Source organism: Gymnoscopelus microlampas, assembly GCF_963454915.1.
Source record: "Gymnoscopelus microlampas genome assembly, chromosome: 19".
NCBI classification, from domain to species: domain Eukaryota; kingdom Metazoa; phylum Chordata; class Actinopteri; order Myctophiformes; family Myctophidae; genus Gymnoscopelus; species Gymnoscopelus microlampas.
The window spans coordinates 8,474,046-8,492,242 of record NC_139956.1 but is presented as its reverse complement, the minus strand read 5'-3'; the positions used below and the strand labels follow the sequence as shown (position 1 = coordinate 8,492,242).

Sequence of the window (18,197 nt, the reverse complement as noted above, 5' to 3'; positions counted from 1 at the left end):
GTGCCATGTGTATTTATCAATGTCGGCTACAGGGGGCGAATAAAGACCAGTGGTGTAAAGTAACTAAGTACATTTACTCAAGTACTAGTACAATTTTGCTGTATTTTTTACTTTAGTGGAGTATTTCCAAGTCGGGCTAGCAATTAGATCTGCCTGCCACCCATCCCAGTTAGGCCCCCTTCAATATATCATGACTCGTGTATGGTCAGTGGAGAAGTGGAATGTACGTATTTAAGTACTGACAAGGGACCCTGGGATCAGTTCATTCTATTGTTTGAAGCTTTAGATTGAAAGGTTTATTTATATGACCTCTTGGGGGTATATTTAAGGCTAAAGTAGAACCTATATGTGAGAATAGAGAGTGTCAGCCCTGAATGTTATGTCTAAAGATGTTGTTGAGAGACCGTGAGAAGAAACAAAGTCCAATTAAATTAATATGTGACCTGACGTAGGATTTTGGCTGGTTAATCCCATTCTTTGAAGCTGGAAAGGTCACATCTCCTGAACACAGGGTGTGTGTGTGTGTGTGTGTGTGTGTGTGTGTGTGTGCGTGCGTGCGCGTGTGTGTGTGTGTGTGTGTGCGCGTGTGTGTGTGTGTGTGAGTGTGAGAGAGAGAGAGAAATGCGTGCATGCATGCATGCATGTGACACAGTGAGAATGTAAACATAAGCTGTGTATGTATAAAAAGACGTACTTGAAAGACAGACAGGCAGACAGTGGAGTGTACCATGTAACACTGACCCCTACCAGCAAAGTCCTCATTTATAATTTGTAATCCATTTGTAACTCTGTTTAGAGCGGACACCTGGTTGACACAAGTAGTGCTGGCTGAAGCTCATAACCTAATATCTCCCCTGGCCCTGGCCATACAGGAATTTTTAGGAAGTGGGAGAAGTTTGATCTCCCATATGACAGAGAGACCGGGGGTTCGAATCCCGGGTATGACATGAAACGTATGGATTGCAGCTTTAACATTTAAAGGTGTTGTAATTAATGATAGTACTCAATGATAGAGTTTATTTGTTCACTAACAGGGCAGGTGGTCTCCCTGTCTCTCCAGCTCTTTTAGTAGGCTAAACAGAAAATGCATGTTCAGGTGGGATACACATTTCATCCAATTAGGAGAGAGAACGCCAAGATAAGTTCTAGTTCCAATTTTTCATATCACTTGTTTATCCTGCATATCCTGTCTGAGTTCCCTCTCCTGATTGGATAAAATGGGTATCCGAGAGAGAGAGAGAGAGAGAGAGAGAGAGAGAGAGAGAGAGAGAGAGAGAGAGAGAGAGAGAGAGAGAGAGAGAGAGATTCAGGTCGACCTGACCTGAATCTCTCTCTCTCTCTTCCAATTGTGTCTGCTGCTCATTTATTTGTTTCACATCACTTTCAATTCCACTTGTTTCTTGTATCCTGCATATCCTGTAGTTTTCTCTCCTGATTGGATAAAATGGGTATCCCGACCTGAATCTCTCTCTCTCACTCTATCTCAGTTTTGCCTCTCAAACGCAGCTACCAAAAGTAGGAGTTCATAGCGCTTCCTCCTTTTCTCTCTCTCTCTTCTCATTCACTCTTCCCCTCCTCCTCCTCCTCTTCTCCTCAGTGGACGTTTCAGCTCGCGCAAAAAAACAAAAACTCCTCCATATGAGAACGTCCAAAATGACGGCTGCGCAGCGACGCACACAAGTCTCTCCACAAACACCAGACTTCTTCACCTCGCTGTGGATTATTATCAATCATTAATAAAACGATACATACGGGGGACAATATGGAACCACAATGATAACACGGACCCGCCGCGGACCACCTCACCTCAGGACGCCTTTTCGGAAACAATAAAGGATTATAACTTGACTTGTCAATGGAGTTTTTAAATCATATTTAATCAAACATTTTTGCCTTGACGACACTATGGAATTTAATAAATAAATACAAAAAATAAATGCAGTTTTGCAGCGCTAAGGGATTATAACTTGACTTATCGGTGGGAGTTTTTAAATCATATTTAATAAAAAAAATGCCTTGACGACACTATGGAATTTAATAAATAAATACAAAAATAAATGCCGTTTTGCAACGCTAAGGGATTATAACTTGACTTATCGGTGGGAGTTTTTAAATAATATTTATTTTTAATTTTTTAGTCTATAGGCACTAGGTGGGGACTTTAATAAATAATAAAAAAAAACAAGAAATGCCGTTTTGCAAGCGGACGATACTTCCGAAAGATGTGTGCAAACACGCCAACAGGAGGCTCGGTGGCGGTGCCGCCGGTGGCGGCATGGGTGGCGGAGCGGGTTCGGACGCAGCAGTGTCCGAACAACAGGCGAATTCGCCCGTGGTGTTCGGCGACCTGGTGGACGTGTGCGGCTTCACCCTGGTGTCGCTCCTCCGCCAGCTGTCCGACCTGTCCCGGCGGGGGGTCTCCATCCTGGAGGAGCTGGAGGGCGACCTGGTGTCCATATGCCGCCGGAGCGGCGCGCTCCACGGCAAGGTGGTCACACTTCAGCGGCACGTCGCCGCGCTGGTCAGCAAGCCGCCTCCACCCAGAAGTAAGTCAGACACCACAGTACTAGTAACTTCTTGTAGTGTCACAATTCAAACGTGGTGGCGTTTTGGCCGCCTCCACCCAGAAGTAAGAGAAAAGAAGACACCATAGAGCAGTGGTTTTCAACCTTTTTGGCGTCAAGGACCCCCAAATTGACACATATTAGCCCAGGGACCCCCATTTGAAAAGATATGCCAGGGACTCAACCACTCTTGGGGGGTCCCAATCTACACTGTATCATCATTATTAGTGTTGATTTAACTCTGAGAGTGTACAATAAAAAACGCCACCAAGTAGCAGCATAAGTAAGACCATTAGACACCATAGTGTCACAATTCAAACGTGGTGGCGTTTTTTTCTATTTCGCGTGTCTTTCAGACACGCGAAATATAAAAAACGCCACCACGTTTGAGTTGTCATTGTTTGTGTTTGTTTCACCCAAGACACGCGACATGAAAAACACCACCACGTTTTGAGTTGTCATTATTGTTTGTGTTTGTTTTACCACCAACCCAACGCCTCACTCTTTTTCTTCTCCGCTGTGAGAAAAATATGTACTTTTTTGCTTTGGTTCGAGTTTGGTTCGGGGGGGGGGGGTGTTGGTGTTTGTGTTTGTGCTGTGGGCGCGAAGTGTGAAAAAACAAGCTACAGCCAAGTATAGATGAGAGTTTATTATTGTCAGCTGGGAGAGGGAGCGAGGAGTTAGAGTGTGTGTGTGTGTGTGTGTGTGTGTGTGTGTGTGTGTGTGTGTGTGTGTGTGTGTGAGAGAGAGTGTGAGTGGGTGTGGACACAGTGGAATGCAAAACTCGCTGTAAACTTCTTCTTCAGGATGTCATGCGTTCCTTTGAGTTGAGAGGATGTCACTTTGGTCTACACACCTATACTTTGTGACTCTCCCAAAGATACAGGAAGGTTTTATTTGGCACTCACTCATAGTAGCCCATTATGTGCTGTGAAATGTTGGTGGGACATGCTCCTCCACAGACTGTGCTGGTAATATATATATATATATATATATATATATATATATATATATATATATATATATATATATATATTAACTAAATAACATAAAACCAAACAAGCTAATGCAAGTAAAAGCTTAGCAGCAAGACATTCTAATGTTTTTGTCTCAAGGCATGGCCTTTCTTGCCTTTAGTTCAAGGTGTTATTATTATTTTGAATTACTTATTGTTGTCCTGTCAGGTACATAAGTGTTTTTGTTTGGCTCCTCAGACATCCTAACAGACTTGGTAATGTAATGAAAAATGATGCGCGTCTGAAACGCATATCCGGGTTCCGGTCTTCGTTGAGTAACGGCCAGAACTGGAACAAGGGCTTGGGCCACTAGCGTCAACTTGCATCTCATGTGTGGAGGATGCTCCACACATGAGATGAGATGATCAAAATCGACAGGAAGTGAATGATGCCCATCATGCCCTAGGAAACTTGTGGATAGCACTTAAGGTGCTTGAAGGTGCTGTGTGTGCAGTTCTTGCTCCTCCTAGGTTATCATCAACAACATCGAACGTAGACATTTTGTGAGTATGCAGATGCTGTAAAGTTTGCAGCTTGGAGTTGGTTTGTTGTCCAAGTTTGCTCTCCACATGGCAGACACATGCAGAGAGCCTGCGCTGTAAACAAGCTGTCTTATTTATCTACTGTAGGGAAAGGAAACTGCTGCGATTTGCTTTTTTTTTTAGCCATTGGGGCGTTGTTATTGTTCGTATACAAACAGAGGATGAACGCACAGTAAAGTGATTTAGTGTCCAAGGACCCTTCTTGTAAGACAAATGGCACACTATGGTCGTTAGTACTGGACCCTAGGGGATCGAACTCGTGGCCTTCCTCCTTTACAAGACGACTCCGATCAGTCATTCTCTGTGGCATCCGCGTAGATATATCTGCTCAATTCACAGCTGACAAGAATAGAAGTGTGCATGACACACCGAACAATGAAATACATTTCCCAATAGATTCTTTCTATTCTATTTATGGTTGTACACAGTAAAACCCCATCCATTTGTAACTCTGAGAGTGTGCCAAATGTAACCAAATGGACCCTTTTGGGTCCATTTGGTTACATTTTGCACGCTCTCAGAGTTAAACTAGCCCCCGAACAACTCAGTGGCAATCACTTACACAAGGTATTTTCCAATCAGTGACTACAATACAACTGTATCTTCCAGCACAATAACAGTTCAATAGCAGTCAATACATCAATGCAACAAACAATTGGTAACGTTGGCTGCTTTGTTGAGCAATGTCTCCTCAGGGACAGCAGTGTTGGCAGGTTGCGTAAGCAGAACTCATGAGCTCATCATGATATATGGAGGAGGACAGAAAGGAGAGTGTGAAGCAAATTGTCCGTTTCCAAAAGACACTTTAAATTATGTGAAGATCTAGTACGGTGTGATTCTCAGTCTTTTACCAGGATCAGGGCACACTTGAAAATCTCAAAAAGCGTTAGCGGCTGTTATATATTGAACATTTCCTTGGTGAGAGAATGAAGAGTTGATGCTAAATATGTATTTTAGAAGATTTATGCAATAAAAAAAGATGACAATAATATGACAATGATATCATATTATAATGAGAAATATCACAATGAAGGGAATGGGATGGAGGAAGATGGAAGAAGGAAAGGGTGGTCCTGGACCGCTGTCATAGCGGTCCAGGCACCTAGGCCTGACAGCGCGTCGCGGGTTCGAGTCCCGATCCCGACAGCCTTTGCTGCATGTCACGCCAAGAAAAAATCTTAAAAGAGAAAAACAAAGAAGGAAAGTGGACAGGAAGGCAACGGGAGTCTGACACCGATCTGGATGTTGGGGCAGCTTAAATACAGATTCTACAAGGATTCATACTAGTACACATTGTTAATAGGATACTTCTGATGACTGACATTGACATTCCTTCTGTCTGACCAAAAGATGTGTAATCTCAGCACTTGAGTATGGAAGGTCAATTCTGCCCGACTATGAAATGTGTTGCTCCACACTAAGCGCCTTGAGAGCAAGCGACACTATACCCTGACCAACAGCGCCGGTTCTAGGCTGATCAGCGTTCTAGGCGAGATTCCTCTGATGCGCCCCCGCGCGCATGCGCAAAGTTTTTTCGGGTTTTGGGCGGATTATGATACGTTTTTGGCTACTTTATTTCGGTTTTAGGGTTAGGGTTATGTTATTTAATTCTGATTTTACAGATTTATTATCATTATTTTTTTCCCCCGACTTTTTTTTCCGCCTCTCCAAACTGCCGCTTTAGGCGGCCGCCTATAGGTCGCCTGTATGGACACGCCGGCCCTGTTGACCAACTATGAACATGTGTTCAATTCTCATGGACTGAGAACGGAAGGCCCACTGCTATAGTATACGCCGAGGCCATAGTCACTGCCTTCTTGGCCAGAATACCTACGCCTGATATGAGGAACATTCTCCTTGCCCGTTCATACGACCTTAACGTGTCGTCGTGCTGTCTGGGTCTGCCGCTCGCCTACAGAGGAATAGCTGCTTGACCTTGGCGTATGAGCCTGCTGCTTAATAACTACACTGAGGGTGTACTAAAATCATAAGACAAATGATCACACTCATTTACGTCCCCTCCTAGGACATTACATGCAGACACGTCAGCATACATTAATATAAGTGAAGTAAGATGAATACTAAAATATATAATAAATCAAAAATCAATAAATCAATAGCCTAAAAAGGAATATAAATTGTGTTTCCGTGACAGCGGCCCACCCATCATGGCCACTTAACATGCTAAATGGTCAGATGGGTGGGCCACATTTTCAGAGCATGTTTATTTCATTACGGTCAATCAATCGACTAGTGGTTGAAAAAGTACTCAAATGTTTTACTTAAGTAAACGTATCGATACTGCAATGTAGAAGTACTCTGTTACAAGTAAAAGACCGGAATTAAAATTTTACTTGCGTAAAAGTACAAAAGTGTTGGTATCAAAATGTACTTAAAAGTACCAAAAGTAAAAGTACTAAAATGTTTGAAAATAGCCGATCTACAAGCTCACAACGCGTCGCGATGCGATACGCTGTGAGCTTGTAGATCGGCTATTTTCAAATAGCCTAGGTATAAAATAGGGCTGAAGTGGTTAATGTGTGTTTTATAATGTAATTATGTATATCTGCAAAGTAACTAGTAACTAAAGTTCTCAAATAAGTGTAGTGGAGTAAAAGTACAATATTTTCATCTGAGATGTAGTGGAGTAGAAGTAAAAGTAGTTTTTTTTATTGAACCACTGTTCTAGTAGCAGGTGAGAGAGATCTAAGGCCTTGTTTGTTTACGCCTTGGATATCCTCCCTAACCTGAACTGCTCTTTGTGCCACTTGGAAATACCCTGGCAGTGTGTCACCCTGGCACCACCCTGTCTCTCTGAAATGTCCTTTGAAGCATTTACAACAAAAAAAAACACTAGATGCTGTCATATCTGTTGTGTTGGTGATGCTGTTAAAACTTAGGTTAGTATATGTGTAAGCCTGGCATAGATACACAGCAACAAGCTCGGTTTGAAGTTAAATCTGAAAGCGTTAAAGGAGTAGTAGTTTCTATTAATTACACACACCATGAAGCATTGAATTCATGGAGATTACTTTTGTTTTTTGTCGCATTATTTTTATGACCGGCGGTCTCTCTGGTAGAAGACTCATAGACCATATTCACATGGCGGCCATTTTGGAATTTTACATTGAAAGTGCCACCCCGTTGCCGTGGCAACCGGGGTGGCACTTTCATTGACTTAATGGCAACATGGCTGCCGGGTGAATACAATATGGTCTATTGTGTCTCCTATCGGAGACATTAGCATCTTTCCGCCGGTCATCAAATTATTAGTTTAGGAATGTGACAAAAACTAAAAAATCTCCATGAATTCAATGCTTCATTGGGTGTGTAATTGATAGAAAATAAATATTTTTTTGAGTGAACTATCCCTTTAAAGTGGACTAGTAAAGCTCAGGATTACATATATCCACACTGCATTTGATGGTCTGTACTGTTTATTGAGATGGAGGCACTGATGCAAGAGACATAGGATGGGTAGATTGATTGATACTGTAGGTAGTTAGACAGACAGACAGACAGACAGACAGACAGACAGACAGACAGACGGACAGACGGACAGGTGGCAGTGGCTCAGGAGGTAGAGTGGCCTCTTGGGAATCGGAAGGTCGCCGGTTTGATCCCCAGGCTGTACCCCCCTGGATTAGTGTCCTTGAGCAAGACACTTAACCCCTATTTGTTTGTTGCCTTGCATGGTTGCCTCCGCCATCTGTGTGTGAATGGAGTGGATGTAATGCACGTTGTAAAGTGCTTTGGATAAAGGCGCTATATAAATGCACCATTTACCATTTTAGGCAGTGGTGGAAAAAGTACTCAAATGTTTTACTTAAGTAAAAGTATCAATACTGCAATATAGAAGTACTCTGTTACAAGTAAAAGTCCGGAATTAAAAATTTACTTGAGTAAAAGTTATGGTATTAAAATTTACTTAAAGTACCAATAGTAAAAGTACTAAAATGTTTGAAAATAGCACATCTACAAGCTCACAACGCGTAGCGATGCGACGCGTTGTGAGCTTGTAGATCTGCTATTTTCAAATAGCCATGGTATAAAATAGGGCTAAAGTGGTTAATGTATGTTTTATAATGCAATCATTTGTATCTGCAAAGTAACTAGTAACTAAAGTTTTCAAATAATTGTAGTGGAGTGGAGTGGAGTAAATGTACTTAGTTACTTTACACCACTGCATTTAGGAGACAGACAGACAGACAGACAGACACATAGATAGTTTATTTGTACTCAAGCAGGTAATTAATTTCCACAGTATGTGCTTACATAGTACACATAGTACACATAGTACACATAGTAAGACCCACATAATTGTACAGAATTAAACAAAACACAGGACTTACAGACACACTTAATTGCACGGGTCACACAACGCAGACGGAGTCAAGGACTGAAGTACACACCCCAGACTGTGATATGTGAGTGCTCAGTGGGTCGGCGATGAGGTTGTTTAGTGTGTGTGTGTGTGTGTGTGTGTGTGTGTGTGTGATTGTGAGTGCTTTGTGGGTCACTGATGAAGGTGACACACAATCACACTCGGGTTGGGGAGGGAATACCAATGAGTTTAGCTGGCTAAATGAGTTCACTTTAACCACATGAACCCTATAACGGCCCTAATCGGGGCATGTCATAATAGGTTCAAGGTGTTCTTTGTTGTTACATCTTTAATGTGCACAGTTACATAAGAGTAAACATAACTTCGTTCTTCTGGTTCCTCAGACACACAGCAGCATTAATAATATAATAATAATAATGGTGAACATTCATACAACGAGGGGGAAAGTACCAAAAAGAAACGGAATTTCACTTGTTGTCCTAATGCTTAAGGCAGGGGTCTTCAACAGGGGGTCCGGGATCCCTAGGGGGTCCTCAGAGTTACTACACGGGGTCCGCCAAATCTTTGTGCGATATGATTTTTTTTTTTTACCTTAACCACTTCAACCCTAGCATCCCTTTACCGAGGAGAACTTTAGCCAAAAAATAGTAGATCTACAAGTTCACAACGCCTCGCGCTGCGAGGCGTTGTGAACTTGTAGATCGGCTATTTTTTGGGTAAAACAGATGTTTGGCTAGAGGGAAAAAAGAGCAGACCAAGTAAACAAAAAAGTTTAATCTGAAACAATTTTACACAATATAGAGGGGGTCCCTGCTTCATCTCTCTCTCAGCTAGGGGGTCCTTGGCCTGAAAACGTTGAAGACCCCTGGCTTAAGGTGATTGAAGGTGCTGTGCGCAATAGGCACATTTAGTGAAAATGGATGAACGTTAAACAGAAATGCATGAACATTCAGCAAAAATGTGTGAACATTTGTCAAACATTACGCGAGAATAGCAGATCTATCTACAAGCTCAACATGTTGCATATCGCTGTGAGCTCATAGATCGGCTATTTCCACTATTGACGTCGAACAACATACAGGGTTTAAGTGGCTGAGAGTTAGTTTATTGGTGACTGTAAGCATGGTAAGCATGTGGAAACAATACGGGATCTACAGCAATATCAGCAATAACGGCGTGATTCGATTTGCATGATTGGATTTGCATTGATGCATTGTGTTGTAGCCACGAGGACAATAAAGACACAGGCACCCAGCTTGTATCATTTATTCTGGCATATAAATGATGATGTCATATTGATGATGTAACCAGTCCTCTCCAAATTTGGGCATGGTTTCAGCCCGATCCGCGCCCCATTGACTTCCATTATGAAATTGCAGTTAAACATTTCAGAAAATATGAAACACATGTGAAAAAAGTAAAAAAGTTTGCAGTACTGGCAGTGTGCATCCAAGAATTGTGGGCGCTGATCGGTCTAGTGTTTTTTTTTAGAAATTAGCCACACACACACACACACACACACACACACACACACACACACACACACACACACACACACACACACACACACACACACACACACACACACACACACACACACACACTCTATCTTATAGATATAGACGGATGGTTAGACATAGATAACTGAAGGTTAGATAGCTATAGATGAATACCTTTATACAGTAGGTAGACAGACAGAAGGAACAGGTTCAGTAATGTTCCAGTACAGGAGAAGAAGTTGTGGTTGGACATACAGTACCGTGTGTTTAGGTTTACGTACAGATGACTGCAGGTCTGTGTTGAGACAGTGTTTGTAAGCATCCATGCTGTGTTGACTGAAGCTGAGGTCCTGTGTAATGGGCAGCTGCAACTACGCAATAGTTTCTTAGCGATTATTCTATCGATAACCTTTTCGATTGAGTAATCGAGAAGCACTTTTTTTGTTTTATCTTTTATATATCAACGAATCGACTACATCAGTGGTTTTCAACCAGTGGTCCGGGGACCACCAGTGGTCCTTGAGGGAGTACCAGGGGGTCCCCAGCAAAATGAGTTAACATAGCGTCACAATCATTTTTAACCACCTAGCTTTGGCTATTCAAAAATAGCAGATATACAAGCTCATAGCGTGGCACCGAGTGCCACGCTATGAGCTTGTAGATCTGCTATTTTTGAAAAACCTTGAAAAAGTGTGCATATCTTTGAATATTTATATATTTTTTAAAGCGAAAATTAACTGATATCTTTACTTCTGGGGGTCCCTGGCACAAAACATTTTCAAATGGGGGTCCGTGGCAAAATGTATATCAATTTAGGGGTCCTTGGCATGAAAAAGGTTGAAAACCACTGGACTACATTGATTAGTCCGATTAACCACGTAATCCGTATTTTATACTTCGTCGTACAACAGTGTTGCACCTTTTCTTTCTTCCCCAAATCAATTATATTTGATTATAATCCTTTTTAAAAAATTACATGGATAACTGTTGCACACCTAATGTGTGTGCACTCTATCTGAAGGAGATACAGTATACAGTAATAAGACGGAGCATTTTGAAGGAGCAGAATGAGTGGGAAACGTTTGTCCCATCTCTCTATTGATTCTTTGCTGCCTACATGCCAGCAGTGTGCAGCACAACTCTACTGCCCACACACACACACACACACACACACACACACACACACACACACACACACACACACACACACACACACACACACACACACACACACACACACACACACACACACACACACACACACACACACACACACACATTCACATAAGGATGATGAAGATGAAGCTTTGTGTTGGAACGCGTGTTGAAGCGTGCACACAGACAGAGGCCACACACACACACACATGTATTCATACACGTGTCACCCAGGCCAACACGTGGGTGAGTTGCTCCAGGTAAAATAGAGGATGTGCCCTCCTTTCATACTCTTTGAATCTTTGACACACACACACACACACACACACACACACACACACACACACACACACACACACACACACACACACACACACACACACACACACACACACACACACAGAGACACACACACACACACTATCTCCCTCCCCCCTCTCTCTCCCTCTCTCTCTCTCTTTGTGCTCTCACTCTTACTCTCCGCCTTCATGTACATGTCCAAGCTTCTGCTGTTTCTGCTGTTCTTAACATTTCTCTTCTTTTCTTACGCCTTTCTTTCATCCCTCTATTTTACACACCACACTCAACTTCCTGTTACACACTATCTCCATCTACCCCTCTCTCTGTCTTGTCTCCTTCTTTTCTCTTCTCTCTCTCTCTCTCTCTCTCTCTCTCTCTCTCTCTCTCTCTCTCTCTCTCTCTCTCTCTCTCTCTCTCTCTCTCTCTCTCTCTCTCTCTCTCTCTCTCTCTGCCTCTACATCTGGTTTGTGTTTAAGTGGGAATCAGCTCTTATCAGACTGGCACACACACACACACACACACACACACACACACACACACACACACACACACACACACACACACACACACACACACACACACACACACACACACACACACACACACTGTTGACAGGCTCATGTTCTCAGACGACATGCCTTATTAATTTCCTTCACTGTGGTTGTGCAGCACAGAGATATATGTCTGTGAGATGGGAGGAGGAGGAGGAGGAGGAGGAGGAGGAGGAGGAGGAGCGCTTGTGGGGAAATCTGCAAAGTCAAAGTCAGTACGGACTCTTAGCTTACAGTATGTGGTCATCGTATCGTATAATGGTAGAAGTCACATTGATACACCTGCTGCCAGGGTGCTGGGAAGTATAGTACACTTTGCATAGCGTAACAAACCAACTGTGTCTCAAATGAGAAACAAATTAGAAAAGGGCATTTGAATACAATGTTTACATTATTATTTTCTTATTATTTAAATATAATAAGAGAATAAAATTACAGTGCAGAAGAAATAATTTTAATAACCACAGTAAAAAGGCAGGGCCAAATGTTTTGATTTACAAGAGCAGAGTTGTAGCATACCTGCAGTCCTCTGGGAGTTTGTTGTAATACTGTATGTGCGGTTGCTGTGAAAAGTGGAACTTTTTTGCATTAGCTGTGTTTGTTACACCGGGAGGGAGGGAGGGTGGAATATAACACCGTGCACAACCAAAACCCTGCTACATCTTTGGTCTGTTTACTTGAAAAAGCCATGTTGGCGGGTAGCCAGCTGTCATTGGCAGGTTCTGTTCAGTTCTAAGCTCGGGTTTGGCAGGTAAAAGACATGGAAGTGACATTGTGAGTTCATAATTGTGGATGCCAACAGCCAGCATTTATGAATAGAGAGAGTTCTGCTCAGAAATCTGTTTACTTGTTTTAAAAGCCCATCTTATGCAATTCCACGCGTCTGTCCGACCTTCGTCAGTGGATATAAATGATCAGACTCAGGTGTGATTATTATCAATTGCTAATCATTGTGATGACACCTATACACCTGAGAAGACAGTTATGTAGATTGAGATTATGTAGCAATTAAGCATAATGATCACCAGTGATACTAATGATGGCTCCCTACTCTGCTAATTTGATTGTAATATTTGGTGTAATATAGAAATACTCTGTTACAAGTAAAAGGCCTGTGTTCAAAATGTTACTTGAGTAAAAGTACAAAAGTTTTGGCATCAAAATATGCTTTAAGTACCAAAAATAAAAGTACTGACATGTTTGAAAATAGCAGATCTACAAGTTCACAACTGGTCCCATCGCGACCCGTTATGAGCTTGTAGATCTGCTTTTTTCCCCCAAATAGCCTATGTATAAAATAGGGCTGAAGTGGTTAATGTATGTTTCATAATAATTGTCAAATAATTGTAGTGGAGTAAAAGTACTATATTTGCCTCTGAGTTGTAGTGGAATAGAAGTAAAAGTACTGAAAACTAGAGATAGATACTCAAGTAAAGTAAAAATACGTCAAAATTGAACTTAAGTACAGTACTCGAGTAAATGTACTCAGTTACTTTACACCACTGCCATTGTCTGGGTAACTGGATAGACACAAAAGCACGTACGCTATACAGACATGTGACAGTGTGTCAGTCATACATACGTACATAAGGTCCCATTCAAACACATGTGCCAGCAATTTAAGTTTAGCGGACACAAAAACGTGACATTGCACAACAGAAACGTACGTTCCTCTGTCCGTACCAGCTGTGTTCCAGGCCTCCTCCACCATACGCCTCCATTAACTGATGCCTGGACAGAATTATGGAAGACGATTCTTCTAAATGTTTCCGCCTCTGCAGGCAGAGGAATCATGTATCACATCGTTTTGTAACATGCAACCTCGCCCGTTGCATGATACGAAACATACCGTCTACTGTATAGAGCCCCGACCCACGGCAGGTTTTTAGAGTCCGATGGCGATTTTTGGTGGTAGTAGCCCACCGATTACTGATGTTTTAACTTTTTGAGTCATATTTTGTGGAAAAGGTTCAACAATGTTCTAATCAAAAACTTACATTTGTATTAAATATTGCTGCTGTTCCTCTATCTATGCAGAGCTAGTTTTGTTTTTGATGGTTGTTTACATCATTGGAAAGCCTTTTCATGGCCATGTTGAGATCATATAGTTAAAAATATATTGAGATTGTGTCTCTAGAACTTGAACTGAAATGTCATCATGAAACGTTTTTTTTTAAGTGAAAAGATAAAGTCATCACTATTCTGGGCATGTCATTATAGGAGATTTTCCCGAAATTTCAAAAACTTTGAAAAAATGGCCGATCTACAAGCTCACAGCGACACATTGTGAGCTTGTAGATTGGCTATTATAAATGTTTAATAGGGCTTTACTATGCAAGACACATCAGCTACATTACTGCTGATACCAATGTAGTCCAAAGATTCTAATATTGGCTGATGTACTGTATCTGCCAAACTGATATATTGGTTTGGCTCCAGTCTACTGTGACTCTGTATGTTTGTAGAACAGCGTGGATGTGAAATCATGGACCATACACCATATGTCTCTGTTTGAATGGACATAATGGCCCATTCAAACCAACCAGATAACATCTGAGATAGCAAATGACCAATGGAGGAACAAGTAGTACTCAGATCTTTTTACTTAAGTAAATGTAGCAGGGTGGCTCAGTGGTAAAGTGCCTGCCCACGAGGTTGTGGGTTTGAATTCACCGTTGGGGGAGGGAAGCCGGGCGGGGAGGAGGTTGATATTATTGCAAGTATTCCTACGGGCAGGTGAATCAGTAGGATACGACAGCAGAGACAACACACAGAAATGTATGTGGGGAGGAATGTATTGGCACAATTATTATGGGTCGCAAGTAAATATTTTTTTCATTTCCTAATATAAAGAAATATTAATCATTTCAAAAGATTTAAAAAAGTTGGAACACATTTTTTTTTCATCACTTAACACATATACTGCCAATCCCGAGATATCTCGGGACATTAAATCCACCCGTTACCTGCGTATCCCGAGATATCTCGGGATCGTCTTTTTATGTGGTTTAATAACGAAAAAAAAAAATGTTGGTACCATCTTTGATTTTTTTTTTTTCCCCGTGACGCTTCCGACCCATCCTATGAGAAAATTTCCGACAACCGTTTCCGGTTCGTTTTTTATCTTGAAAAAACAGTTTTTCCCTGGTTTTGGCTAAAGATCATGGTTTTCACACGGTTTAAAAAACGAATGGTAAGCTCCGGTTGTATTTTCTTGTCTTTGATCGACGAACGGTTATCCTCTTTGTGTTTAAAAACGATCTGATAGCCGATCGGAGGCTAAGCTAATCTAAGATGGCCGGTGGGGAAACGTCACAGCCACGTCACAGCCAAACGGATATGACGTTTGCAGCCTCTTTGGGCCGCTGATATCACAGAAGAAGAAAAAGAAAAAAAAGTGTCAACATTATGAGGGCTCGAACGTCCGTCGTTCGAGCCCTCCGATCGTGGATTTTAATGGATATAATTTTTTTGTGAACGGTTCAAAAGGCTATAAAACTCAAAAACGCTGGCAGTGGGTGAGTACCTTATGAATAAACTCTGGCAGGGAATGTGTTAAAAACAATTCCAACATTGTCCAAAAGTATTTCATTAATAAAAACAAAGAATCTAATAATTTCCATAAATAAAAAAAACATTTAAGAAGTAGTGAAAATAGCAGATCCACAAGCTCGCAATGCTGCACTTTGTGAGCTTGTAGATCTACTTTTTTCACTAGTTTGGGTCCCGGGCAAACGTTCTCTTTTGGGTCTTGAGCTAAAAAGTTTAGGAACCAACCACTGGGCTGGAGAGTAAAAATCAGGCGTTGCTCCGGAAGAGGATGTTACATCTATCTTTCCTTGTCTCTGTGTGTGTGTGTGTGTGTGTGTGTGTGTGTGTGTGTGTGTGTGTGAGATGGGAAAAGACACACGGAATCAGAGTGTTTCTGTGTGTACTGTGTGTTTACATTCTGCGTGAATGTGTTGATCTTTCCACTGGAACTTGTGTATCAGATGGGACGTGAACTTGAGAATGTTGTCCTCTTCAACCCTGCACACACACACACACACACACACACACACACACACACACACACACACACACACACACACACACACACACACACACACACACACACACACACACACACACACACACACACACACTGTTTTGTAATACTACTCTTGGGAGGACATACACCTCTTAGGAACGCATTGTGTGTGACATTGCCACACTAAGTTTTAAATAGGGAAAACTCTAATCCTAACACCTAAACCTAACCTCTAAATGCCTAGTCGTTTCCTAGGCGTTTAGAGGTTGTAAAAGTAACTCTTAAAAACATATTTTTTATCCATAAAACAACCTTTTAACTTCCTCAAATTCTATACTTGTGAGGACATTTAGCCCTCACAAGTGTAGTATACAAGGACACACACACACACACACACACACACACACACACACACACACACACACACACACACACACACACACACACACACACACACACACACACACACACTTGAGCTTCCTGTCATTTAGACGTTATCCTCTGCTTGTGGGAGCTGCTGACCTGAGGTCAGTGGACACATCACACGTCCACTTCCTCCATCCTCTCTTCCTTCCTTCACTCTCTCTTTTCCTCTTCCCCCGTCATTGTCTCCGCCAGGCCGAAGGCATGGCGGAGACAATAACGGGGGAAGAGGAATGTTTTGCACCCTGTTCGTCCGTGTGTGTCCGTCAGTGAGCAGCTAATCTCCGGCACCGTTGGCCCGATCGCAGCGAAACTGTGCACACACGCTCCCTGGATGTCAGAGCAGAACCTCTGCCCTGCAGATCGGCCGGTTATAGCACCACCAGGAGGCCGATGTTTGCTAAACACATTTTTGGATGTTACTCCATCAGATTTTGTCCAAACATCACGCAAATCAGTACACATTATGCACTACCATGTGCAGTGGAGTCTGCTGGATTTATATTGGTTTGTTTTACGTATGATACCTCTGTCAGAGAGAGAGAGAGAGAGAGAGACAGACAGACAGACAGACAGACAGACAGACAGACAGACAGAGAAAGAGACAAATATTAAGAAAGAGACGCAGAGAGAGAGACCGAGACAAACTCTGAGTGCCAGGTTGGGTTGCGTACCCAGGGCTCGAAAACTTTGGTCATAGCCAATTGGAATGGAATATGAAATATTTGACTCATACTGTACATCTTGATCACGTGGCTCCATTTTGCACAAAATTCTTTCGGTGTGTGTGCAAAGTGTAACGTTGAACGGTCCAGTGGTGCCAGAGATTAGCTGTTCACAGACGGACACACGGACGGACAGGAGTGAAAACATAGTTTCCGGGCTTTTGGCCGTCTGGCCTGGCGGAGACAAAAAGGGAGAGAGAGGGAGACGGGGAGATGGAGAGAGAGAGGGAGCGACGGAGATGGAAAGAGAGACAGAGTGAAAAGTAGGTCTTCTTTGGTCAGGTGAAAGATCCAGTGCAGAAGAAGAAGAAACATTTTAACAACTTCCTGTCTTGGCCTGAGGCCCGGTGCTTTCTGTGTCACACACACACACACACACACACACACACACACACACACACACACACACACACACACACACACACACACACACACACACACACACAGAGAGCTGTGCAGAAGAAACTAAGGAAAGCCCCTTGTGTTTTTCTTCTTTTGACTTATTTCCCACACAACTGCACACTTTCTGGCTGCTTCGGGTTGCCGTGGCGACCATCCAGCTGTGACTGATGCCAGAGCAAGTGCTGTGCTGAGTGATGTCAGACTGTGGGGGGTGCTGACTGTGCGTGTGTGTGTGCGTGTGCGTGTGCGTGTGTGTGGTGTGTGTGTGTGTGTGTGTGTGTGTGTGTGTGTGTGTGTGTGTGTGTGTGTGTGTGTGTGTGTGTAATTATTTCCTCCTTTCCCCTCTCTCTGTGTCCTGCTGTGACCTTATTTCTTAGACTAGATTTTTAACCTTGGTGTCCACATTTATTTTTTAATGTTCAAAAACTTTACTAGAATTTTTAAAATCTTCCAAAAATGATCAATAATTTAATAATGTAACGAGAATAGCTGATCTAAAAAGCTCACAACGCATCGTACTGCGGTGCGTTGTGAGCTTGTAATTGGTCAATTCTTGCGGTTAACCACCTAGTTAACAGTTTCATCTAATATAACTCTGCTGTTGAGCAGAAACCTTGTATATCTCCATATCCCACTTTTTCAGTT

General features: G+C 42.3%; 1 protein-coding gene across 3 annotated transcripts in view; it reads left to right on the top strand.

The window, feature by feature from the left end:
- Positions 1 to 1,796: 1,796 nt before the first annotated feature.
- The window catches only part of nhsl2 (NHS-like 2), a 207,176-nt gene continuing 190,775 nt past the window's right edge, over positions 1,797 to 18,197 (top strand). For all 3 annotated transcript variants that reach the window (XM_084043778.1, XM_084043777.1, XM_084043779.1), the window contains exon 1: positions 1,797 to 2,546. In XM_084043778.1, the coding sequence (XP_083899904.1) occupies positions 2,189 to 2,546 (358 nt within the window). In that variant the 5' untranslated portion in view covers positions 1,797 to 2,188. The remainder of the gene's footprint in view (positions 2,547 to 18,197) is intronic.